This window comes from Ammodytes marinus (assembly GCF_949987685.1).
Source record: "Ammodytes marinus genome assembly, chromosome: 8".
NCBI classification, from domain to species: Eukaryota; Metazoa; Chordata; class Actinopteri; order Uranoscopiformes; family Ammodytidae; genus Ammodytes; species Ammodytes marinus.
Window position 1 is genome coordinate 7,871,155 of NC_137212.1, and position 23,538 is coordinate 7,894,692.

The following is a 23,538-nucleotide window of genomic DNA, read 5'->3' on the forward strand; positions in this document are numbered from 1 at the left end:
TTTTGAGCAGCACACATACAAATACTCATGTTGTTCAATTCCCCTTTTTTTGTCATAATTAAGTGATTGCTCATGATTGTTGAGGACACAGTTCGCGGTTATGCTTTTTTAAAGGCAGTTTTAAAACACTGAACAATATCTCAAACATTGACTTCTCATTATTCATTGTGGTATCTCAAATGTATCATGGCCAAAATGCATGTTTACATACAGTATATTTTTCTTCTTGTACTTTAGATATGAGGATGGTTTTATTGCAGGTTGTTATTGGTGATGAAGGGGGAAGAGGAGGATGCAGAAGACAGAGATGTTAGTTGATTCTGTGGAGAAGTGGCTGTGAAGACAAAACATCAAAGATTCAGTCACATTTGAATTGAATACTTATTGCAAGTCATTCACAAGAATGTTACCTGTTACTATTGCAAAGCCAAGCATATGGTGGTGTCAGATTTATGAATAAAAGCAAGTAGTGTTTTACTGTGACAAGTAGAGGAAGACATAACATTATTATATTAAGGACTACAATAGGCTACCACATTTAAGTGGTATAGGTATAGTTACTTAAAACACTGAAAGATGGAAGGAATGGTTTTATTATTACAACAAAATATATGTTCTTGTCCTTGTGTACTATTGTGTAAATGAGACTCTTTGCTGTACTTGATACCAAAATATATTTTATGTTAAGTCTGTGTTGCTTTTTGAAAGTTTTCATCTCAATATTTTTGTTTTCATAAAAGTTCATCTTTGAAATCTCTTAATTGTCTCCTGCAAGAGTAGAAAATAACTTAAATCCACAACCTTCACACAATCTTATACTTTTCTCTCTTCAATCGACCCCTATGATTATTATTTGGAGCTTCCACCACACGTCAGACATAACACATTTACTTACTTTATGCTAGTCCACACTTCTCCTCCCTCTGTACATCACTGGAGAAAGAAAAGGGTGATTAGGCATTAAAAAAATCATACATTTAAAATATGTGCTTAATTTTTTTTACGAGTGAGTACTTAAGTTGGGTGATTTAAGTTATTTTAACTTCAAACAGCCCGATAAGTATTTATGCAGAGTCAAATTTCAGGACATTAAAATACTCACCAGTTCCAATATTGCTCCCGGCTCCAGAGCAAGTGACTAAGAGAAGAGAAAAAGAAAAGATAGAATCTCTTATTATCCTATAAAGTGACAAATCAACTATGTAACCAACTACTACATAAAACATCATGTAAAATGAGTTTTTTTCTTTCTTTTTCATTAGAACTGCATAATCGTTTGATTAAGATTTTAATATCTCAAACAAAAAGTAGGAAAAAGATAATCCCTAGAGGCAAGTTTTTTAGAAATGACTGAGAAATGATAAACCCATTGTCATATACCTTTGTACTGTCTCTGGGGGCAGAATGGGACTTGGCCGCCCTCTGGTGTGAGCGGAGCCACCACTACTCTATAGTCTTCTCCACACTGGATGTTGGTGAGATTACAGCTGCTCTCCCCGGGTGGAGCGGTGCAGGTGTAGTTGTTGCTGCTGCCGGACATCTCTGTGATGTAGTGGTGGTCGCCGCCCGAGCCACGCCAGTGAACAAGCACAGAGTTACCGGCCGACTGGTAGAGCCTCACACCTGACGGACAGCAGGCACCTGAGAGAGAGAAAGAGAGAGAGAGAGAGAGAGAGAGAGAGAGAGAGAGAGAGAGAGAGAGAGAGAGAGAGAGAGAGAGAGAGAGACTGATGAAGGGATGTGTCTCTTTTGTGGATGTTATTGACTCAAAAGTTCACAATCCGAATCAGGTTTATTCCCACGTTCATTCACCCATGCAACAAGGTATTTTTTGTGGTCTGATGATGCACACATCTGGGGAAAGAAACTGCAACGTGACACTTTATTTTAGTCTTTGTACAACAAAATGTGTTGGCCTGTATATTTATTTTATATTTTCCCTTCAGTAGTCTTCTGTACAAATGAAATGAAGTACGATGGTCTTGTAGCACCAGACTAGTGTGTCTGTGTGTGTATGTGTAAAAACAAAATAAGTGTGCCTTTAATTTGTGTGTTAAAGAATTGATATGAACTCATTGGGGCATTTTAAAATTGGAAAATCAACTTGTCAGTGCCCTCTGGTGGACAAACTAACAAATGGATTCCCTTGGTTCTATTTGACCTCAATCATGTATTTATTTTCCTCACTGCAATGTCTTGTAACTTATGGTTAAACAAATCACAGAAATACTTCATACGTGTTGCAATATTTAAAGTATGGCATAAGAATACTCAGAATTTTTTTGATTGAGTGTGTGTAAGGTCTCCGACGCGGCATCTTAACCCCATAACACATTTGATGATGTAGTTCTTAAAAGGACTTTGACACATTGTGTGGTGAAAACCCTTACAGCGCCTTCTTTCAAAAGACAAAACTGACTTTTATTGTTTTATCAAGTAAAACTCTATTCTAATAAACCCTTTCTTTGTCATTGGTAGAAAAACATCAGCACTCACTGGAGGAGAAGCCCTGATAGGTGCAGTTGGAGCTGTGCCCGGTTCGGCTGAATGCCTCCATGGTTACGGTGTAGTTGGTTCCACAGGTGATGCATCCCATGAGGCAGGAGTGGCCTCTGGTGTGGCAGCGGGCGTGGCCACGCGATGATGTCAGAGAAGTGGTGAACGTATCCGCCCCTTTAGCGTGAGACCACGACACGTTTGTCGTTGCCATAGTTATCTGGTCCACCTCTATGTTCACCGGGCAACAGGGTGCTGTAAGAGTAGACCATATATGTGGATGGTTAGTGGTGTAACATAAAGCTTTCTGCATCAGTACCTGTTTATGACTAAAAGAATATCTGTATTTTGTATCTGTATTCGGAATATACCCAGCCTGATTTATTGCAGAAGTTGTTTAAAATCGTTTCATCTGCTTGGGCAAAAAAGCCTTTATTTCAAGTTTAACTTGTACTAGGTCCTAAAAGTGAATTCTTATCTCTGCTGCTACGATTCTCAATGCCTTTTTCAAATATGTCTCTCACAAGTGGGCCAACTTCGAGTGCATAATTACTGCAGTATCCTTTGAAAAAAATTCATTCCGTACAATGAAATGATCATTCTTGAGATGTGTCTTAAAGCACATTTAGTTGATAATCCAATGCAGTCTTTTTTACATGTTTGTAATGAAACTTTTCCAGAGGAAAAAAGTACAATATTTCTTCTACCACTGGTCATTGGAGATTTTGGACCAATGTGCATCAAACTCCACAAGGATGATGATCAAAAAGAAAGGGGAAAAACTTTTTAGAAGAATGTTAGTTGTCCCTTCTGTAAAATCGCATTGACTTGACAAAAATGTAATGCCAATGAGCTTTGAAGCTGGTTTGGAAGAATCAGTTCAAAACCCTTTGAGCGCCCACCTGTTTCCAGAGTGTCTGAGAAGCTGGGTAAACTTTGGCCGGCAGTGCTGGTGGCTGTGACGCTGACCTCGTAGGCGGAGCCACAGGGAAGGTCAGTGATGTCACAGCTGCTGCCATTGGTGGTGCAGGAGGGTGTGCCCTGCTCTCCCGTAGCGCTCACAGTGTAGGTAGCATCCCTGTTGTTGGCCGTCCAGCTGACACTGACGCAGGAGGAGTTCTTCTGACTCAGTCCCAGATGCATCGGCGTGCAGGGAGCTGATACCAACCAACGAGAGGAGGCATTAAAAGTTGACTGAGTTTAGTGAATGTGTCAATGACTTTGAGGGTCCTTCCTAAATGTCTGAGGAACAAAGGTTGAAAAGGAGTCATAATCACTTTCTGTCACAATCAGTGAATATCTCCACACGATCCCCTATCTGTCCAAACTGTGTTGGCTGAAAAAAAAAATCCATTGAAACTGTAAAACTCAGCCTAGGCTCTGTAAAGGGGGATGTTGATGTCGATATGGTGGGCCACCTTTGTTTACATACCCGTTTACAGAGCCCAGGCTGTGCATTAACACCACATTTTCTTTTCAGTGCACACGCAGTACATACATGTCAGAAGCAAAGGTTGTTGTGTTTTTTTTATATTGAAGTTTCAGTGTCATAGCAACAGGATTTTACTGCTGTTTTGAAAAAAGTTTTTATTATAATGTAACAGCATGAGAAAGATAAGCAGGACTTCAGAAACAAATGTTACTAGTTATTTTCTGGATTATATAAATAATATATATATATATACAGGTTTTATACAAGTTTTCTACCTGTGTCTTTGGTGTGAGCTGTGCATGCCAGGTTGCATCCGCTGATTTCATTGCAGGGTATCACCACCACACTGTAGGAGCGGTCACAGCTGAGGTCGGACAGGGTGCACATTGGTGCCGTGTCGTTACACAGTATGACCTCTGAACTGTCCGCAGCCCGAGTCTCATAAAGCAATGCCCCCCGCGAAGCTGCCCACGTGATCCCAAGAGTGTCACTGCTTACCGTTGAGACAGACACACTCTCTGGACAACAGGGCACTGAAAAGACACACAGGTGATACACAGGTAAAAAGACATAAACATTATATGATCAGTCGCGTAACGACTCAAAATCTTAAAAGGTGCAGTGTGTAATACTACATTGTCTTGTGTGTAATATCGGAATATAAAGTTACTCACAGGTGGTATGATTGAGAATCTTTCCCTTGGGACTGCTGCCAGCCAGGTTGAAGGCGGACACAGACATTAGGTATGTGCGGCCACACTCCCAGTTAAAGGTGCAGTTGTTGCGGTCGGTGGTGTTGCAGGTCTCCTCGCTGCCATCAGCTCTCTTGATGAAGGCCACGTAGCTGTCTGCGTGAGGCACCGGGTCCCAGCTCAGCGTGCAGTTTGCTTCTGTCGACCGTGCAATAGCCAACGACTGTGGTGGGCAGGGGTCTGACAGGATAGTTAGCGTTAGATCATAAAGGAATATCATAATTCTGGTAGCATAATTTAAGTTAAATGTTTTTTTTCTTCATTATTTCATGTACTTTATCATTTTCACTTGAATAAAGACACTTTTCATCTGGTATCTATCTATCTATCTATCTATCTATCTATCTATCTATCTATCTATCTATCTATCTATCTATCTATCTATCTATCTATCTATCTATCTATCTATCTATCTATCTATCTATCTATCTATCTATCTATCTATCTATCTATCTATCTATCTATCTATCTATCTATCCATCCATCCATCCATCCATCCATCCATCCATCCATCCATCCATCCATCCATCCATCCATCCATCCATCCATCCATCCATCCATCCATCCATCCATCCATCCATCCATCCATCCATCCATCCATCCATCCATCCATCCATCCATCCATCCATCCATCCATCCATCCATCCATCCATCTATCCATCCATCTATCTATCTATCTATCTATCTATCTATCTGAAACTGTGCACAGGTTGCCCCCTTTTTGTTCTATCTGTTATCTGTTATCATCTACAGTATCAACCCTTTTTTGATTCCAACTATATCTTCAAAACAACCAGCATGCACAATATGAGCCAAAATAACTAAAGGGATCAGATCCCGATTCAAATATGTTGTATACTCACAGCTGATAAAAACATGGCTGGATGGGAAGCTGGGCCCGGCATCGTTGGACACAGTGACTTGGACAGTGTGCACCTCTCCGCAGCCCACTGGAGACAGCCTGCAGGAGGTGAGTGTGGAGTTGCAGGTGAGGTTCTGATCGCTCACCACATTGTACTGGACAGAGCCAGAGTAGTTTCCCTGATCCTTGTCCCAGGACACGGACAGTGCGGCCACACCATTGTCCATCACCATGGAGATATTTACAGAAGATGGCGTCGCAGGTCCTGTCAAAAAAGCAAACATAAAGACATACCCAGTGAGGCATCAAACATAGGTACACACAGGCACACAAGGAGAGTTTTACATAGTGTTTGATATTTCTCCGAATGTAGACACAGTAGTAGTGTCACAAGTGCTCTGTTTAAATAGCATTTCGATGTTAGGTTCTTCATTCATGAGGAGAATATTGTGCTTTTATCTCCACAGTCCACTTCTTATTCTTGAGTGCAATGTAATTCTTCTGTTTTCTACTTTATGAAGAATGTATTCATAGGATCTTTGCTCTGATGGCATGAAGGCATGTGTCTTTGGAGAAAAATTTGACATTTTCGTAAAAAAATAAAGAAATGAATGTAATGTAACTGGTCGAACCTTTTTCTTTTTTAAACATGACTCAACCAATTATTGCTTCTTCCACTGTGTCTATTTTGATAATTACATTAGAGGTCGCCAAAGTTAATCCTTTCAGATTAAATTGAAATGCAGAACTTTTATTTGAACTGGAGTATACGTTACCTACATCATTTAAATGAAAGCTTTTTAAACTATTTTCAGCACTTTCAGTCAGGTACCTTTAAGATCACAGGCTACTTTCTATGATAAAATTAGGAAAATAAATACAAGCTTATTTTCTTCTTCTTTAGGTGTCTTTGTGACTTCTTTGTTTGACAAAGTGTTTCTACTTTTCTCTCTGGCCTGTTTAGGTAAAAGATGCCTGCATCATGGTGTACATGACAAGCTGTAGATTTGTATCTGTGATAAATTCATATACTGTATGTTTATAAATGTTTCTTTCAAACATTAACCCCTAAACTGTGAAATTAAGTTAAGTTACTTAAGTTACTTTATTTGTCAATTAACACACGGCTTCATTGAAATTTGTCTTTTTGCATATCCCCTCTGAAGACACTAGAGTTGGAATAACTTAACGGTAAACTAACTTCATAGTTGTATGTGATGTGATGTACACAGCAGTTAAAATAGAGGTGTCCCAGTGTCTCCTTACGTGTTATCTGGGTGAGGAAATGATCGCTCTGTCCCTCTCGGCCTTCGATGTCCCAGGCGCGACCCTGAATGAGGTATAGTGAGCCGGCGTCCAGACCGGACATGGTCAAATTGGTGTCAGAGGAGTTGTGCTTCATGCTCTCCGATGAAGCAACATTCTCTATCGTTATGACATATTGGACAGCGTTGGCAACAGACTCCCAGGATACGGTGATGCTGTCATTGCTGGGAGACGAGGCGTAGAACTGAGTAATAGCCGGCAACGCTGTGGAGGAGAAGAAGGTTTACATGTGTGTGAGATGTTTGGAGATGACTGTACTAGCCCACTACGAACAGGCCAGAAAGAAGCTCAACTAATCCATAAAATGGAGAGTTTGAATTGTTGATGAATGGTATGTAACTCTGCTGGGTTGTGGTTGAAGGCATTACAAGTTCCCCTCCAATAGTATCGGCATACCTGGTTATTAGCTCAGTGAAATACACAATAAACACACACAGAATTTTACTTTAGGGTTAGTGGAAGTGCATTCAGAGAATGAAACCAGAGATGAATAATGGAAAAACGTTTAAAAAAAATTATTTTCTTTTGCTCGTGCGTCTCAGATTTAACCTCCAGGGTGGGAGCGCAGGTGAGAGGGGACAGCTCTGTTCTCAAGAAGAGGTCAACTCATTGTGTTTGACATCGAGGGGTCAGGTACAGTTACCGCCGATACAGGAGAGGCCCTGTGGGGTCTCTGATGTAATCACTGGGTAAGACAAACCTGGATTTGCACAAACATCAACACTGAATTTGACTGAATATGTATTTGGAGGGACAATGAGGCAGATCAGGTGACCTCTGCAGGGCATAGGGGTTTTGTGAGAAAAGTAGTTATTTCTTAGTGAATGTGTGAATCATTTCTACGCAGAAACCAGCCCCTGGCCCTGGGTCTCGTTTTTTTCTCCACTATTCATTCATGAGGTTTTGTTTACATCAGAAAGGTAAAGTTTTAAAGTGACTGCCAGTATAAACACAAGTCCTCACAACTTCTGCTTATGTACAGTGTATACTCGCAGTAACTTTAACACTTCACTTAGGTATAATATATCCTGTTAAAAACTTCCATTGTATTTTATTTTATTCTATTCTATATTTTGGATTTTGAACAGAGTAATACGGAATCTGCCACACTAATATTTCACTGCACATACTGTATGAGCATGTGACAAATAAAGCCTTTGAATCTTTAATCGGAAAGTGTAAAAAAAATTCCCTATCTTACCTGTCTTTGCAGTCACACTAGGAGACGGCTGGCCGAGGCCCACTGCGTTGGCAGCCAGGATACTGAGGGTGTATTCAGTGTACGGTGTGAGGGACTTGATCTCAGCGGGGGATGAGGACACCATGTCTTCTCTGTAGAAGCCGTCGGCGTTCTGAACTCGTATGATATATTTTGTGGCCCCGGTCTTCAAGTTGAACTTCACACTAAGGGACGTGCTATCCTCAACGTTCACTTCCTGGAAGGGATCCATCGCCTCAGGTGCTAAAATCAGTCACAGTCAGTTCCGATCAGACACAGCATCCAAGAAAAACACACATAACGTACAATTTGACCTATAGTAGGAATGATTTGGTAGTGAGATGTCAGGTGTGAGGTGTGGCCTTCTCAGCAATAGTTGCCCGTGGAATCCACATTTACACCTACACTGTTCAGAGATTAAGTCCATCTCCCTGGAGAAAACCACACCCTGAATGTAACAATAAAAGACAGTTCCTCTTAAGATATTCTCATCTAAATTAAAGGGGACTAACAGTTACTCTTCTGTCGTCCCCTGCTTGGTATACATTGTCAACTCCCCATCATCAAAGTAACATTCAGGTGTTTACATTTACATCGTAATATTAGTTATGATACAGGATCTCCTATTTTATTTATTACGACTGTTTTCTATGTTGGCAGTGCATTTGTGTGACTGCATTTGGCAATGGCATCATACAAACTGCACTGTAAATCAGCCTGTTTTTAAATGGAAAATTGAACAACCACAATACACTAAACATTGTTATTTGATGCCTTAACAGTACAAGTATGAACAGAAGAGCACTTCACCTGTGGGTGACTCTACAGTCGAATTGCTCAGTGTTTCTTCTGTAGCACCTAGAGCTTCAACCTTGAAGACATGAATGCCGGTCTGGGACAGAGAGATGGAGCCCAACACTGTGTTTGGTCCGAAGGTGGCAAAAGCAACGGGATCATTTGGTGAGCTTTGGAGGGCAGCGGTGAGCTTGTACGAGGTGGCTCCGGGGAACCTGGTCCATTTGACGAGCACAGTCTTGGATGTTGATGCGAACACCGTTACTGTTATATCTGATGAGAAAGATGGAATTAATGGGGATCATTAAAGAGCTTGCTTATCACCCTCAGAAATGGATTCTTGTACACATAAATGGATACTATTATCAAGTCTTTGTGCATTTTGATTTTCAGCATTTCCACAGTGGAATGTTTGATAAAAGAGAATATAACGTACCTTGTGCGGCAGCCTACAAATTCAGATAAAAACACATTATTAATAATAGTTTAACTGAATACAGAACCAAGTTATGAGTTAACTATGTTCACATTTTGTAAATAAGCTATCTATTATAATACATGTTGTATAATGTTACTATAGGCCTACCTGTGAGCAAACACCCAGCAAGACAAAAATCACCAGCCACTTCATAGCACCCATTCTTCACCTTTGTCTCTGAAAAATAAACACTCCTTTCACTGTTCTCACACTTTGCTGCTTCTGATAGATTTGTCTAAAAAAGCTTCACTCTTAACTGTTTAACCTTTTCTTTGACATATCTGGTGACTGTGTACGGGTTGAAATAACTGCATCCGACCCCTCCCACTGGAGCCAGGTGTCCAGTCAAAGCGAAGCAGAGAGATGCACCTTAGGGTATGTGCAGGTTGGGTAGCATAGTAAACCCCTCCGTAGCTAAAGGCATGACATCCTATATTTAAGGATGTAGTTCTGACACCACAAAATGTGTCATGCAGGAGCAATGGAATTAGATTCCCCAAGCTAGAGGCCTCAAATCACTCCCTTTTATATTGAGGTGAGAAATGTATACATGCATTTTCTAAAAAACTAAAAAACTGATGACATGTTTTGTAGGTAAAAATTAAAAAAACTAGGTCAAACAATTCTGACTTTACCTACTAAAATAGGACTACTAAATTAACATTATGAGTTTGCTGGTATGTCTAACTCAGATTATCACAGGTATGACTTAATATTTCATCAGTTTGACTCATTATTCTATTCAGAAGTTTAACTTATGATGCTTGGCTTTATATCACAAAATGATGATAAAGTAAACTAATTTCTCTTAAAAAGTCTGAAATCTATATGTTCTGTTATGGCTGGATGGATGGCTGGATGAATGGATGGATGGATCTCTGGATAGATAGCCTACTGTAGATAGATAGATAGATAGATAGATAGATAGATAGATAGATAGATAGATAGATAGATAGATAGATAGATAGATAGATAGATAGATAGATAGATAGATAGATAGATAGATAGATAGATAGATAGATAGATAGATAGATAGATAGATAGATAGATAGATAGATAGATAGATAGATAGATAGATAGATAGATAGATAGATAGATAGATAGATAGATAGATAGATAGATAGATAGATAGATAGATAGATAGATAGATAGTCAGAATTGTAAACAAACAAATCATGAACATGCCAATGTTGTCCTGTGGTTATAAAAAACTACAACAGCGCTCCGACGCACACTTGTTGACGCAGTTGACGTCAGAGTGCGGGGACACGGGACAGGAAGAGGCGCAGAGAGAGAAAAAAAAACAAGATGGCAGCAGCGGGCTCAGATCACGGGCTGAGAAGAATAGTTTGGAAAAGTAAGTTCACATTTAAAACAGCTTGACACTTCCATGAGGTTTTCATTACTTAAAATGGCTACTTACTCCGTGGTGTTTTTGCTGCGAAATATAACAAAAGGCTGCACGTCTTGGGTCAACGCTTGCTGTGCTGTTTGTTTGTTTGTCTGTCATAACTTTCTATCGCCTGGAGCCCCACCTCATATTCTGCAGAATAATGTTTACATAGTATCGGGCGAAATGAGTTCCGCTAACCTCACAAACTGACACAAACATAACGTCAACTTTTCCAAACATGTCTTGAGTCGCAGTCTGCTTCCCCTCCTATCGGTGTTTCCTGTAGCTCTGCCCTCCGTAGTTGGCGTTGTTAGGTCATGGTGAAGATGTCGCAGAGATGTCTGGTTGGGGTTAAATTAAAGAAAATATAACGTTGCACTCAGTTATTTTGGGTTAATGGGTAATGCAACATGTTGCCAAATCTGATGCAAGTCCAATATAAGAAGAACTGTGATGAAAGTTATGATATTCAGTTCTGTTGACGTTGAGGTATTGATCAAATGTAACACGACGAATGATAGTCTTAAAAACTGAACATAAATAACTGAGTCAACATATTTCATAAACAGTTTAAACATAAATGAACATGGAAATGAGCTTTCTGCATTGCAAGTTGTTAGGTAGCCGGGTAGTTGTAGACTGCGTTAGTTTTAGTCAAGTGTATCCGTTATTAGGCTACCTACAATAGTGAGGAGACAGTTTTTTGTTAATCCAAGTAACTTTATTTGTCAATCTGCACACAGTTATATCTCAAACTCTTAGTGGCTCATTTAAAAACACTAATGCAATGCCCGTATATGACCTGCCAATACAGTTTATGATTTTGCTGCGCGTCTTTAAGTGCTGTTACGGTACCATTTTGGCCGCTCCACTCAGTACCGTAATTGCGCGTATATACACGCAACAAAGTCCGGTTGGCATGACCGGCTTTTTGCAGTTTTCTACAAAACTGCTGATCCAAAACAACTTCACTCTAGAGAGTCTCTAGACAATGCACTCCTATGGGTCCTGACCAATTCACCTGCTAAGTGTGAAGTAGATTGGATAAACGGTGCAGCTCAAAAGGTGTAATTCTGAACTGACATGTTTTTTTTATTTTTTATTAGTCACTGTTGTTTTTCATGAAGTCACATTCTGTGTGTCCTCCAGGAATAAAAGATACAATCATAGCAGACTGCAGATCATCAGAAGTATGGAAGGTAGGACAATCTCCTCAATGTACTTAGTCCTAAGATTGTACTGGCAACCTTCACAATAAAGGCAGTCTTTCTCATTATATCATTTAGTATTTTGGCTGTGCTACTGTTTTTAATGTGGGCTGCACAACCTAGCAACATACAGTATGATATATAATAATACTGACCACTGCTGATTTTTCTTCTTCACAGATATTGATTCTAGACCCATTCACCACCAAGCTTCTGTCATCATGCTGCAAAATGTCCGATCTGATGTCAGAGAAAATAACAAGTAGGTTATATATACTGATAATGGACCAATTTAACTGATGCCTGTTGGTATAAGTCTGCAGCTACTCTGTTAACAATAAATGTGGTGTGTCTTCAGTCGTGGAGGACCTGTTCAAAAGCAGAGAGCCTGTTCTGGAAATGAAGGCCATATACTTCATGTCACCAACCGCTAAGGTTTGTCTTTAGAAATCTGCAATGATCATTGGGGTTTAAGTTTTTATTTCTTAAAAAAAAAAATATCTGTGTTCTGCCAATCTCTTTTTTGACATTAAATGTTATGTCCTTTCAGTGTGTGGAGGCCTTTATTGCTGACTTCAAGAACAAGCCCAAATATAAAGCTGCATATGTTTATTTCACTGACTGTAAGTAAATGAACAATCACTACTTTAATCGACGACAGTAGCAAAATCACACATTTTTATCCAATACGATGAATGGTCAACATAAAACTGAAAGCTGTTTGATCACACAGATTGTCCCGATGAACTGTTCAACAATATGAAGCAGCACTGCGCAAAGTACATCCGAGTCTGTAAGGAAATAAACATGAACTTCATGCCTCAAGAGGCTCAGGTAAGTGGTTGAAGGCAGTGTTTTTTACGTTCTTTTGTAATGCTCCATTTCCCCTTTTGCAAAATCCAGACTAACTTGAAACGTAGGCAAATTTTACTTGTTTGAGTCTGTTCAGTGTGATGTTGTTACTGGGAGGAACAGATTTACAGTACAGTCTGATGATTCAATCTTAAAGGGGCGTTGGCTGGTGTTTAAACTATAATGTAATAAGTGAAAACATTTGTTGACATTCAGAAATATAAAAATAAAAGATCCACATGCTGCTTTATTAGATGATTTCATGTGCATATTGCTCACTAAGACTTTTGCTCACTGTGTATTATATTATATATAACGTTTCAGGTGTTCACGTGTGATAATCCGGGGGCTTTCCGAAGCATCTACAGTCCAAACAGTCAGGACAAAAAGAAGACACTGGAGACACTTTCAGACCAGCTTGTCACGCTCTGTGCCACGTTGGAGGAATACCCAGGGGTCAGATACAAGAAGTAAGCCACAGAAGATTTGGTTTCTCAGCCTATAACACACCTCAGCAGCCCCCCCAAGGAGAGTGAGACCTTTTATGAGAAAAAGCTTGGAACTGAGACAATAAAATATGTTACCTAACCGGGGCAGAAAAGACAAAGCTTTTACAGTTGCAAAATGCCTCCTCACTGTGCTAGTGTAGAACACCCCTTATATATATATTTTTATTTATGTAAATCCAAACACGAGCAGTGTTAGCCTCATGTTTTCTTAGATTAAGTATGATATTTGTTTTGCACAAGCAACATTCAGACAATACAACATTTAGAACTTTTGTCAAAAAAAACTTGACTGGGAATGGCTTAGTCCTATCTTCTCTATTAACTTACCCTGATTTCCAGTGCAATTTGATGTGTATTACAGTGACTTTAATGACTCATTCAAAACATTTTAAATTATAACTAGAGACAGCAACATGGAGAACGCCAAGACCCTAGCAGAGCTGGTGGACAACAAGCTGGCCAGACACTACGAGATGGATGACAGCGGCAAGAAAAAGGTGAGACAAAGCCAGCCGCACAAAGAATGTTGATAGAATAAACAGGATCGTAGCCCAGGGAGTAAACGGGAACCTGAAAACACAGCTTTATTTATCCACTGACAACTCAGCACAAGGAATCATATAACAGAAAAAAACACCTTCTTTGCCTTAAGCAGACTAATGTAGACCTTAACCTTTACCAGAAATCTGAATAGTTTGCAATGGTTGCTGAGTAGCAGTAAAACGGAGTCAAAGAAAGTGATATAAAGGCCAGATGATAAAGTTGAACAGTATCCACAGTTTTTTTTAAATAAATGATGTGTTATATTTATTGTTTTTATATGTGTATTTTCCTGCCATCACAAGGGAAAGACCCAGGCCCAGCTGCTGATAGTGGAGAGAGGTTTTGACCCCGTCAGCCCCATTCTGCATGAGCTGACCTACCAAGCCATGGCTTACGACCTCATTGATGTCCAGAATGACACCTATAAGTAATAGAAGATTTTCCTCCATCTCACTGTATTCACACATACATAATATGCATAATGCACCATATTGAAATGCTCATATGGCAGACAAGCTATATAAATATATTTTTGTAGAATTTAGACAATTCATTTTAATCTGAAACCAATTATTTGTGTTTGTTTTTTTGCAAACAGATACAAGTCTAAAGACGGCTCTGAGAAGCAGGCCCTGCTGAATGAAGAGGACATGCTCTGGGTTAAGCTGAGGCACAACCACATCGCTGATGTCACAGTGTAAGTGTGCGACATCTGAAGGGTGGAAGTTTATTTATTTTATTTATTTCACCTTTATTTCTACAGGCATTAATAACAAGTAATTTTGTGTCCTATTCCTGTGCTTCTCACCTCAACCCTAACTAACTGCCTCTATGTATTTCTTCTTACATTAGACAAATCCCCAAGATGTTGAAGGAAATATCTGCTAACAAGAAACAGCCAGATGGGAAGGTACACTGCTGTGGTTTCTACTTATGCGCTCCCTTCTCTTGAGCTGTTCATTTCATATTTTAAAATTGATATATTGGGCAATTTTTATTTTATTTTTTTCTTTTTTTTCAGGTCACTATTAGCAATTTGGCCCAAATGATGAAGAAGATGCCTGCATTCCGTAAACAGCTGACTGAGGTATGACATAATTAAATTGCTTATGTAGTGGTAGCTCTAATCTAATAAAGTTATCTATTCAACTTGGTATTTTCCACACCCTTTGGGGAAAAATGGGCCTTTCCTAACATCCACATTTGGCATCTGTCATGTCGCTGGTTTAAGGACAAATCTTCCTACAAATAACTATAGAACTACGTGATCATTATGTTGTGGTTGGGTGTGGTGCCTCCAAAGGCTGGTATGTCATGTGGGTTTGACTACATGTTTTCATCAGCGAAACAGAATAGAAAAGCATCATTACTGGCCTTCTATGTATAACCTCTTTGTATAACATTAAATGAAATCATTTGAATACCCCAGCAACAATAATTATACGTTGTTCTGTTCATATAGTCATTTATATTTCTCTCTGTCTGAATTCTAGAAAACTGTTCATCTGCAGTTGGCTGAGGAATGCATGAAACACTTTCAAAACAACGTGGAGAAACTCTGCAAAGCTGAGCAGGTTAGTCTGATACCTCATGTGTGTTGGTGGAGCGAAACATTTCTACCATTCAACCCTACTGAAAGAGTGGGCGTGGTTTAGTGAGTCACATTTGCCTCTTGACCACACACATTCTCCCTTATGGAGGTGCCTTGAGCAACACTGACTTCTGTCCTAAAAATAGTCTCAAAACAAGTATATTAGATGTACTGGGTTAGTTTCTAGTCATTAAATCTTTATACTAAGTTTATTACTAAGTAACTATGGTTATCAGTGTTGGGAACGTTACTTTGAAAAAGTAATTAGTTATAGTTACTCACTACTTGTTCCAAAAAGTAACTGAGTTAATAACTGAATTACTTTATAATAGAAGTAACTAGTTACCAGGGAAAGTAACTATTTGCGTTAGCCTACTGTAAAAAAAAAATTGTCAAAATTTTTGCACATCAACAGACAGCAAGAGGTTTATCCTGCACTTCAAGTATTTTGTTCGCAACAAAAGTAGTAGAGGAAACTGCTGAATGTACCGTGCTGATCTGCTATATCACTGGATTCACTTCAGGGGTGTCGGCTAAAACACCACTTAAGACCAAAAACGTCAGACTATGAAGCATGAGACGATGAGAGGAGGAGTAAGGATTTATCCTATGTTTATTTCCTTCTTTAACATGCACAGCAGCATACAGATCCCAGGAAAAGAACAATAGCAATATTCGGCTCGTGATGACACGCTAAACAGCTGTTGCAACCGGCGAATCGCGGCCGTTTAATAACGTGCATAAATTATAATTTATAGAGATCGGGAAACTCCATGCACTTACTCACAAGGGCGATGCAAACAAACTCAGGGAGAGCACGTTTCAACCGTGGATTGATAGGTGGTTACTGCGGCAACGTGCATGCTCACACAACAGAGAGAGAAAGAAAAAGAAACTTCACTAAACAGGCGCTCCGGCTGACTGACGTGACGGCGCTAACTGACAGTTATAATGTCATCCACACTGAATAAAACACAACTTAAAACACACCGGTCTCCTCACTAGCAGTTTGTGTAGTATGGAGCCAGGGGTGCGTTCGGATTAGGCCTACACAGTTTATTCAATCAATTCATAGTAACGCACCGCATTTAACGTTCAGTAACGATAATGGCGTTGTAACGACGGAAAAGGTAATTAGTTAGATTACCCCGTTACTGAAAAAAGAACGGCGTTACCTAACGCCGTTATTTTAAACGGCGTTATTCCCAACACTGGGTATTATACAGTACATATTGGTGGTCTCTTTATTGACTGATTTGCCATGTCTAAATAATTAACCGAATAGCTATCCAAAGCGTGTTTTTTCTCGCTTGTAATACATTTCAAGTCTTAGATAGTACAGTTTTAAATATTTGGAGCTTTATAAATACATATTTAAAAAAACATTCAAACATTCATAATATCCTCAGCCTAAACGTAAGATTAAAATGTTTGTCTGTGTGTGTAGGACCTTGCAGTGGGGTCTGACGTGGAAGGGATGAAGGTGAAGGATCCCATGAGGACCCTCCTGCCTGTGCTGCTCCACCCATACAGCACGCACGACAAGATCCGGGCTGTGCTGCTGTACATCTTCAGCCTCAATGGTACACCACTCCCCCTCCTGCCAAGTCCTTTCACTGTCTGTTGGTCCATTAGCATTTTGTAAGGTCGTTTCTTTCCAGCCCTTTATTTCCGGTGAACTTTTTAGCATCCAGGCTGTGAAAGTGACCAAGAAACATTTAAAGAACAGTATATAAAGCAATGGAAATCAGTCAGCAAAGATATAAATTGTTGGGTATTTTCCAATCTATTAGTTAAGTCAACTTGAATGAATGTCTTCCAGTATTTAAAAGACCACATTACACAAATATACCACACGTGTGAATACAGTGGTGATGTGGATATCGTTTTCCAGTTAAGAATAATAGATCATTCTCTCCAAAAATACCATCAAATGGACCTAAAACCTTCCTAGTTCACCAAGACCCTAATTTGACTAGTGGGATGTTTCCCTAATAAACAACTGTCAGATTGTCACATTGATTTGTTTGGTGTGTGTGGTTGTGTGTTTGTGTAAACAGGAACAACAGACGAGAACTTAAGCAAACTCATCCAGCACGTAAAGATAGAGGACCAACGAGAGTTTATCCTGAACTGGAAAGAACTGGGGGTCCCTATCATCACATCGGTATGTGGAGAAGAGGAAAAAAGAGGAATAGATTGCCAGGGATCACTCTATTCAGTTATGCTATAATTTTTCAATCAATCCTGCTTAATAATAATGTTTCTTGTTCTTTTGTTTTTTTAGCCGAGTTTCTTCTCTCGCAAACCAACCAGACGGGATCGTTCCCAGGAGGAGACGTACAACCTCTCCAGATGGACTCCTGTCATTAAAGATGTGATGGAGGTCAGTTCATATGTATAATGTGTAATGCATTCTATTAACAGCATTCATTTCTGCATGATCTCATAGTATTTACACCTTTTGCTTTTACCAATTACAAACTCTATCCGGATCCATTTTTATTTATTTTCTCTTCCATACCATATTAAGTTATCTTTATTTGTCAGTTGTACACGAGGCACATTGAAATTCGTCTTTTCGCATATCCCCTCTCAAGTTACCACACTTCGGAGGGGGTCAGAGCGCAGGGTCAGCCGCAGTACAGCGCCCCTGGAGCAGTTTTGGGGTTAAGTGTCTTGCTCAAGGACACAATGGTAGAGATGGTGGGCACCGTAGACGCAATACCAGCCTCTGCTAGTTTTACAACTAACACCCTCCTGTCCGGTGCCGGGGATCGAACCAGCGACCTCATGGTTACTGGTCGGCCACCTTTTTCCTCTAGGCCATCCTACCACCCCCATTGAATCATGTAGCATAATTCCACAGTGAAGGAATTGGGTGCAGCTAGGTAGCAGTGCTTTTAAAATAGGTTTGGATGGGATCTGGGGTAGGGAGAACAGATAAAATAGTTTATGGCATATCTTACAAATCTCGACATTTAGCATGATGTAGGTCAATATGCTACACCTGAACAATACATGTGTGAGAAGAACAAAAAACTGAGAGCAAAACAAAAGCAGGTTGGTAGATTTAGGTCATCTGATAGACAGTGTCACATATGTGTTTGTATTGTTCTGTGATGCTTCATCGTAGAGACGTTATCTGAACATCTTTAAGCTAAATAACACACCACCTGTTTGTGGATCCATGGGGATTATCCTTCAGTCTTTATTCCTCTTTTCTGATGCTCAAATGCATTTATTGAATGTTTAACGTGTTCCATATGAGAGGTGTTAGGTTAGAACAGGGGTAGGATGTCACCGCAAGCTGCTTCCTTGTAAAAAAAATAGTCTACTGTAAAAAGAGATGCAGAATTGCGATCAAATTTGCTTGTGGCTGTTTATTCTAGTCTGGTTTAACTAGTTACTTGAGATATCAACCTTAAAACATGGAAGAAATAATAAATTGGTTCTGAGGCTTTTACATTTAAACTTATGCTATTGCTAATGCTATTCTAAGAAATAAATGTAGGAACTAAGACGAAAAGTTACTCTTGTTCCCTTTGGTCATAAAATAAGGTTATTTCCAAAATACCAACCAAAGACTGGATTTCAGTTCTGTAATTCCAAAAACTGCACTTTCACATGTTGGTACTGAATGGTGCCTGTTGAACATGCAAGAAGAGATTCTTAGCTACAGAGGAAGTAGAGATTATCAGCAAAAACTTAAAGTCTGCGGTGCACCAAAGTTATTTTGTGTCCTCATTATTTTCACTTTTACTTTCCTGTTCTTGCTTTATCTTAAGACCCATTTCTGAGCACTTGCACTGGAGCACCTGGTTTCCTGTAAGCTGTGGTGAAGACTGTTCTTTTTTGATGTGTTACAGCTAGGGCTGTCAAGCGATTAAAAAAATTAATCTAATTAATTACAGGCTCTGTGATTAATTAATCTAAATTAATCGCATACTTTTATGACACTTTTATACCTGTTTATAAACAACTGTATAGCCTGCTAGTCTCTCTCTCTCGCTCTCTCTCTCACTCTCCCTCTCCGTCTCTCGTAACTTCTGTCTCCACAACAGACAGCACTGCACTGCCATAGACAGTACTCATAGGCAAAAATATTGAGAGACACGCACACACACACACACACGCACGCACGCACGCACACAGACAGACAGACACACACACACACACACACACACGTTTACGCGGACGACGAGACAGCTAGCAAACAAAATTGAGACACGGGGAGAAAGATTGAGAGATACTGTTTTGAACCTAGCCTACATTGTTGCACCCACTAAATCAATAATGCACAGACACTGGCTGCGGAGAATAAAGTAAGATGTCTTCCTACCTTCATGCTTATTAAACCGTCTATAGAGCCCTCGGCCCCCTGCTTCTCTCTTTACTTTTCTCCCTTTCACCCGCGCGGGCTGTGTCTGCTTCAGGTGCAGCTCGGTGCAGCTCGGTGCAGCTACGCACCACTTTTGCACCGGGTCAAAGGGCATTATAGAAGTGCGATTAATCTGCGTTAATTTTTTTAATCGCGTTAATTTTTCTGTGATTAATTAATCGAAATTAACGTGTTAATTTGACAGCCCTAGTTACAGCACAAAATCAAGTTGTTTCTCTATCATAAGAAGCGTTTTGACATCCCCTGCTACTTGTTGCAGTCGGCAGCAGAAAATGCCCATGTAGTGATAGGCTTTCTCTCCATAGGTCAATGATTAAATGTTTGGAATTTAGTTGTTGTCCACAGCCGGGTCTTCTACTATTTTAAGTAATTTGACAGTGTTTGTTTTAATTCAATAAAGTCATTAAAGTGAAAAGTCAAACGTGTTCCAAATGTAAAGAGAAACGCAACAGCGCCACTGAAAAACCAAAACCAATGTTGGAAACCTGTTCTAATAATAGTTAGGTAGGTGACGACTGAGCTGTTCAACTCAAACTGTTGATGTAGCCTTTAAAACCTTTTAAAATGTATTTTTTTCAGGATGCCGTTGAGAACAAACTGGACACCAAGGAGTGGCCGCACCAGTCTGAGTGTCCTGCTGCCTGGAATGGCTCCGGGGCCGTCAGGTATAGTAGCTTTTTGTGATTCACACTAGAACTGGGAAAATATCTACCGGAAATTCTGCTAGAGAATCTGATGAGGCTTTTTTTTATAGGTTGATCTTTACATATTTAATGTCAAAAGCAAAAAAAAAAATACATTTGACCAGTTATGAATTATGTTCTGCAAGTTGAAACTCTACAAAAATATATGTTTCTTTATACTGTCAAATACTCAAAAGTTTCACTTAAGTGTATATTTTACACAGAAGGTGTGTATAGGGTGAAAAGTTAGCGCCCTCCAGTGGTGATTTGTGCTATTACATTCAGCTCCAAAGTGTCACAGCAGCCATTGAATTGTCTGGTCTGTTATTACAACAAATGCAAATACTTGGAATTGAGAGTTAGTTCGGAGTATCTATCCATCATCCTCTCCGTGTGTTTTGCACCAGGATGTTAATTTCACTGTTTCAATCTTTCCTCACTGTGAACATGCAGCTTTCATTTTCTCTGTTATGGTTCATCATATAACATTTCTGTTGTCCCTCCTGTGCTCCGCAGTGCCCGTCAGAAGAACAAATCCAGTACTCAGGACGACCGTCGGACTGGGTCTCGTCTCATCATCTTTGTTCTTGGAGGAATCAGCTTCTCTGAGATGCGCTGTGCCTACGAGGTCACGCAGGCAGTTAAATCCTGCGAGGTCATCATAGGTGAGCATTCTAACAAGGTTACAGCTAAAATCAACCTCTTTCTCTGAACATGTATTGAATAAATCAGTCATCTTCACTTCACTTTCCATTTTCTTGAGGTGTTTGTACTCACTGGTAGTTCTTATTAAAGCCAGTTGGTGAGTTGTGGCCATCAAAATGAACTAAAGACAGATTTGACAGTTTTTCTAAATTTCAATTTAGTTTGCTTAATTGTGTACTTTTCCTGGAAACTCACACTTTATTATTTCAAGGGTGTTTTAAACAACCTAATAGAGCCACTAATCATTTTGAAAATGTGTGTTATGCTACAATATTGATCTCAATGGTTATTTATGCTTTGTTCTCAGGGTCTTCTCACATTCTGACCCCGACCAGTCTCCTGGACGACATCAAGGCTCTGAGCAAAGGCCCCATGGAGATGTTTACAATAGAGGAAAGGAGCAACGCCTGAGGGGGACCTGCACCCCTAACAAACCTCCCCTGCCTCGCTTTATTTCAAATCACTCTGCACAGTGCACTCAACTCAACTCCCTCAAAGGAAGACTGAAGGGAATTTACCTTATACTTATCTAAATGTTTTAATACTCTTTTCACCTCTTTTCCGGAAGCAGATTTTTTATATTAAAGAACAAAAACACATCTGGGAATTTTCCTACTTATAGCATTTAAAGTTTGATAACAGTCATTTGATGAACATCATAGTAAAAATTTAAGCATTTTAAGTCTAACCTGCCTATTTGCTGCCCATCTGTGTTTGCCTTTGTCTATAAAAGAAAATCAGGTATTGTTATATGTTGAAAGATCTCTGAGAATCTTTTCAGAGACAGAATGGTGGTGTAAAGACGTGAAAAAGGAAATGTATATACTGTATGTAAGCACTGAGTCCCAGCTATGTAATTCTGACTTTTTCACACACTACTGTTTGTCAACGCTTAATATAATTTGGAAGAGTGTTTTTAACCTAGAGTATTTTACGTTTTTCTCGAATTGAACAACTGACTAATAAATGAATGAAGTGGTTCAAGTCTCGTCCGAGTTACAGTTGTAGTGAATGGACAGCATAACATTGTGAAAATGTTGTAAAATATTGTATTGGAAAAATTAATATCAAAAATCTATCAAAGTACAGATGAGGGGCTTTTCCGAAAAGGCTTCATGCTCTAGTTACATGGTTTTAAAAATGTGTCCACCTCTTAGTCAAGACTAAACAGTACAGGTAAGTGTGCAAAAGTGTTTCCTGTGTTCTCTTTTGTAAAGAAAACATGAGAGGGGTGTTAAATCTTTAAGTGGTAGGGAGGCTTTGTCCTGTCACATCAAGGGAACAAACAGTGGATTGGATCAATAGAAAATTAAAGGAGGGGATGTTTTCCTCCAATGAATGGCGTTAACTGAACTGGAAGAGAAGGTGAGTAAGTAATTCACTAGACGTTGGACTACTTAACTAAGTTTAATTAAAAAAAAATGTAGCCTATATATATATAAATATTTTTGCTCTCTATCTCTGCACTTCACACTACTCTGACTACTTGACTTCCGCATATTTTTGCTCTCTATCTCTGCACTTCACACTACTCTGACTACTTGACTTCCGCATAACTGTACAATGGTAAAAAGCTTAATAGATTGTCCTAAATACAACATTCATCTGAATTCAATGTATGTGATACAGTAATGCTTATGTTGACTTTATTGAGGGGTAATTATATAGCCTAATAGAATAAAGTGCTTTATTCACTCTGCTATAATGAATGTCATGCATATAGGCTGAGTGTCAGTTACAGGGAAAAGTTTTAGGTGACATATGAACAAACACATGCACTGAGGGAGGTCCTGCCTCTTAGACCCCATATGGAGGAACACTTACACTTAACAATGATGACTAAAAATGACCTCCTTTCATTTTATTGTTTACTCCAGTATATATTTTATTTTCCAATTATTATTTTAGTCCAAGTCGATTTGGATGAAAATTCAGCTACTCCAAAACACCCTATTTCTTTGTGTGTGGGGGGGGGGGGGGAAACTATTTTAATAATAGGCCAAATTAAATACCTTCAATTTAATTTTTCTTATTAAACATTTTCGTTAGGTTTTTTGTTGGTCGACAAATTAAAAAAAGTTATATTATGCCCGTCTGTGGTCTGCGCATGCGCAAGAGGAGCTTCTACCGTGGTTGCCCTGACAACCGATGCTCACAGGAAAGTAACAACTTAAATCTGACTTTTGAAAGCTACAATTATATCCTCTGCATTTTTTTATTTTGGCGTGATGTTACGCCAACTTTAAAGGTAATTTTGTCAAATGGATTGAAGGGAATAATTCTCAGGTTAAA

The 23,538-nt window shown here is 39.4% G+C and overlaps 2 protein-coding genes across 2 annotated transcripts; one reads left to right on the forward strand and one right to left on the reverse strand.

The window, feature by feature from the left end:
* Window positions 1-249: 249 nt before the first annotated feature.
* Window positions 250-9,522, reverse strand: LOC307253969 (fibronectin type III domain-containing protein 7-like; the record flags this gene model as incomplete). Its single annotated transcript, XM_080032192.1, has 15 exons — window positions 250-334; window positions 896-933; window positions 1,103-1,138; window positions 1,381-1,641; window positions 2,497-2,751; window positions 3,399-3,653; window positions 4,204-4,461; window positions 4,603-4,860; window positions 5,544-5,807; window positions 6,809-7,072; window positions 7,512-7,568; window positions 8,070-8,330; window positions 8,898-9,155; window positions 9,319-9,331; window positions 9,469-9,522. The coding sequence occupies 14 exons, from the start codon at window positions 9,520-9,522 to the stop codon at window positions 902-904; spliced, it is 2,526 nt and encodes an 841-aa protein (XP_079888318.1). The 3' UTR covers window positions 250-334; window positions 896-901.
* A 1,119-nt stretch (window positions 9,523-10,641) lies between these two features.
* Window positions 10,642-22,220, forward strand: stxbp3 (syntaxin binding protein 3). The gene is made up of 19 exons (XM_080031969.1): window positions 10,642-10,717; window positions 11,903-11,952; window positions 12,142-12,223; window positions 12,320-12,396; window positions 12,512-12,584; window positions 12,695-12,795; window positions 13,138-13,283; window positions 13,726-13,819; window positions 14,168-14,292; window positions 14,464-14,562; window positions 14,718-14,775; window positions 14,887-14,952; window positions 15,359-15,439; window positions 16,904-17,039; window positions 17,517-17,623; window positions 17,744-17,842; window positions 20,438-20,523; window positions 21,058-21,206; window positions 21,554-22,220. The coding sequence occupies exons 1-19, from the start codon at window positions 10,669-10,671 to the stop codon at window positions 21,655-21,657; spliced, it is 1,782 nt and encodes a 593-aa protein (XP_079888095.1). The 5' UTR covers window positions 10,642-10,668; the 3' UTR covers window positions 21,658-22,220.
* The last annotated feature ends 1,318 nt before the right edge of the window (window positions 22,221-23,538 follow it).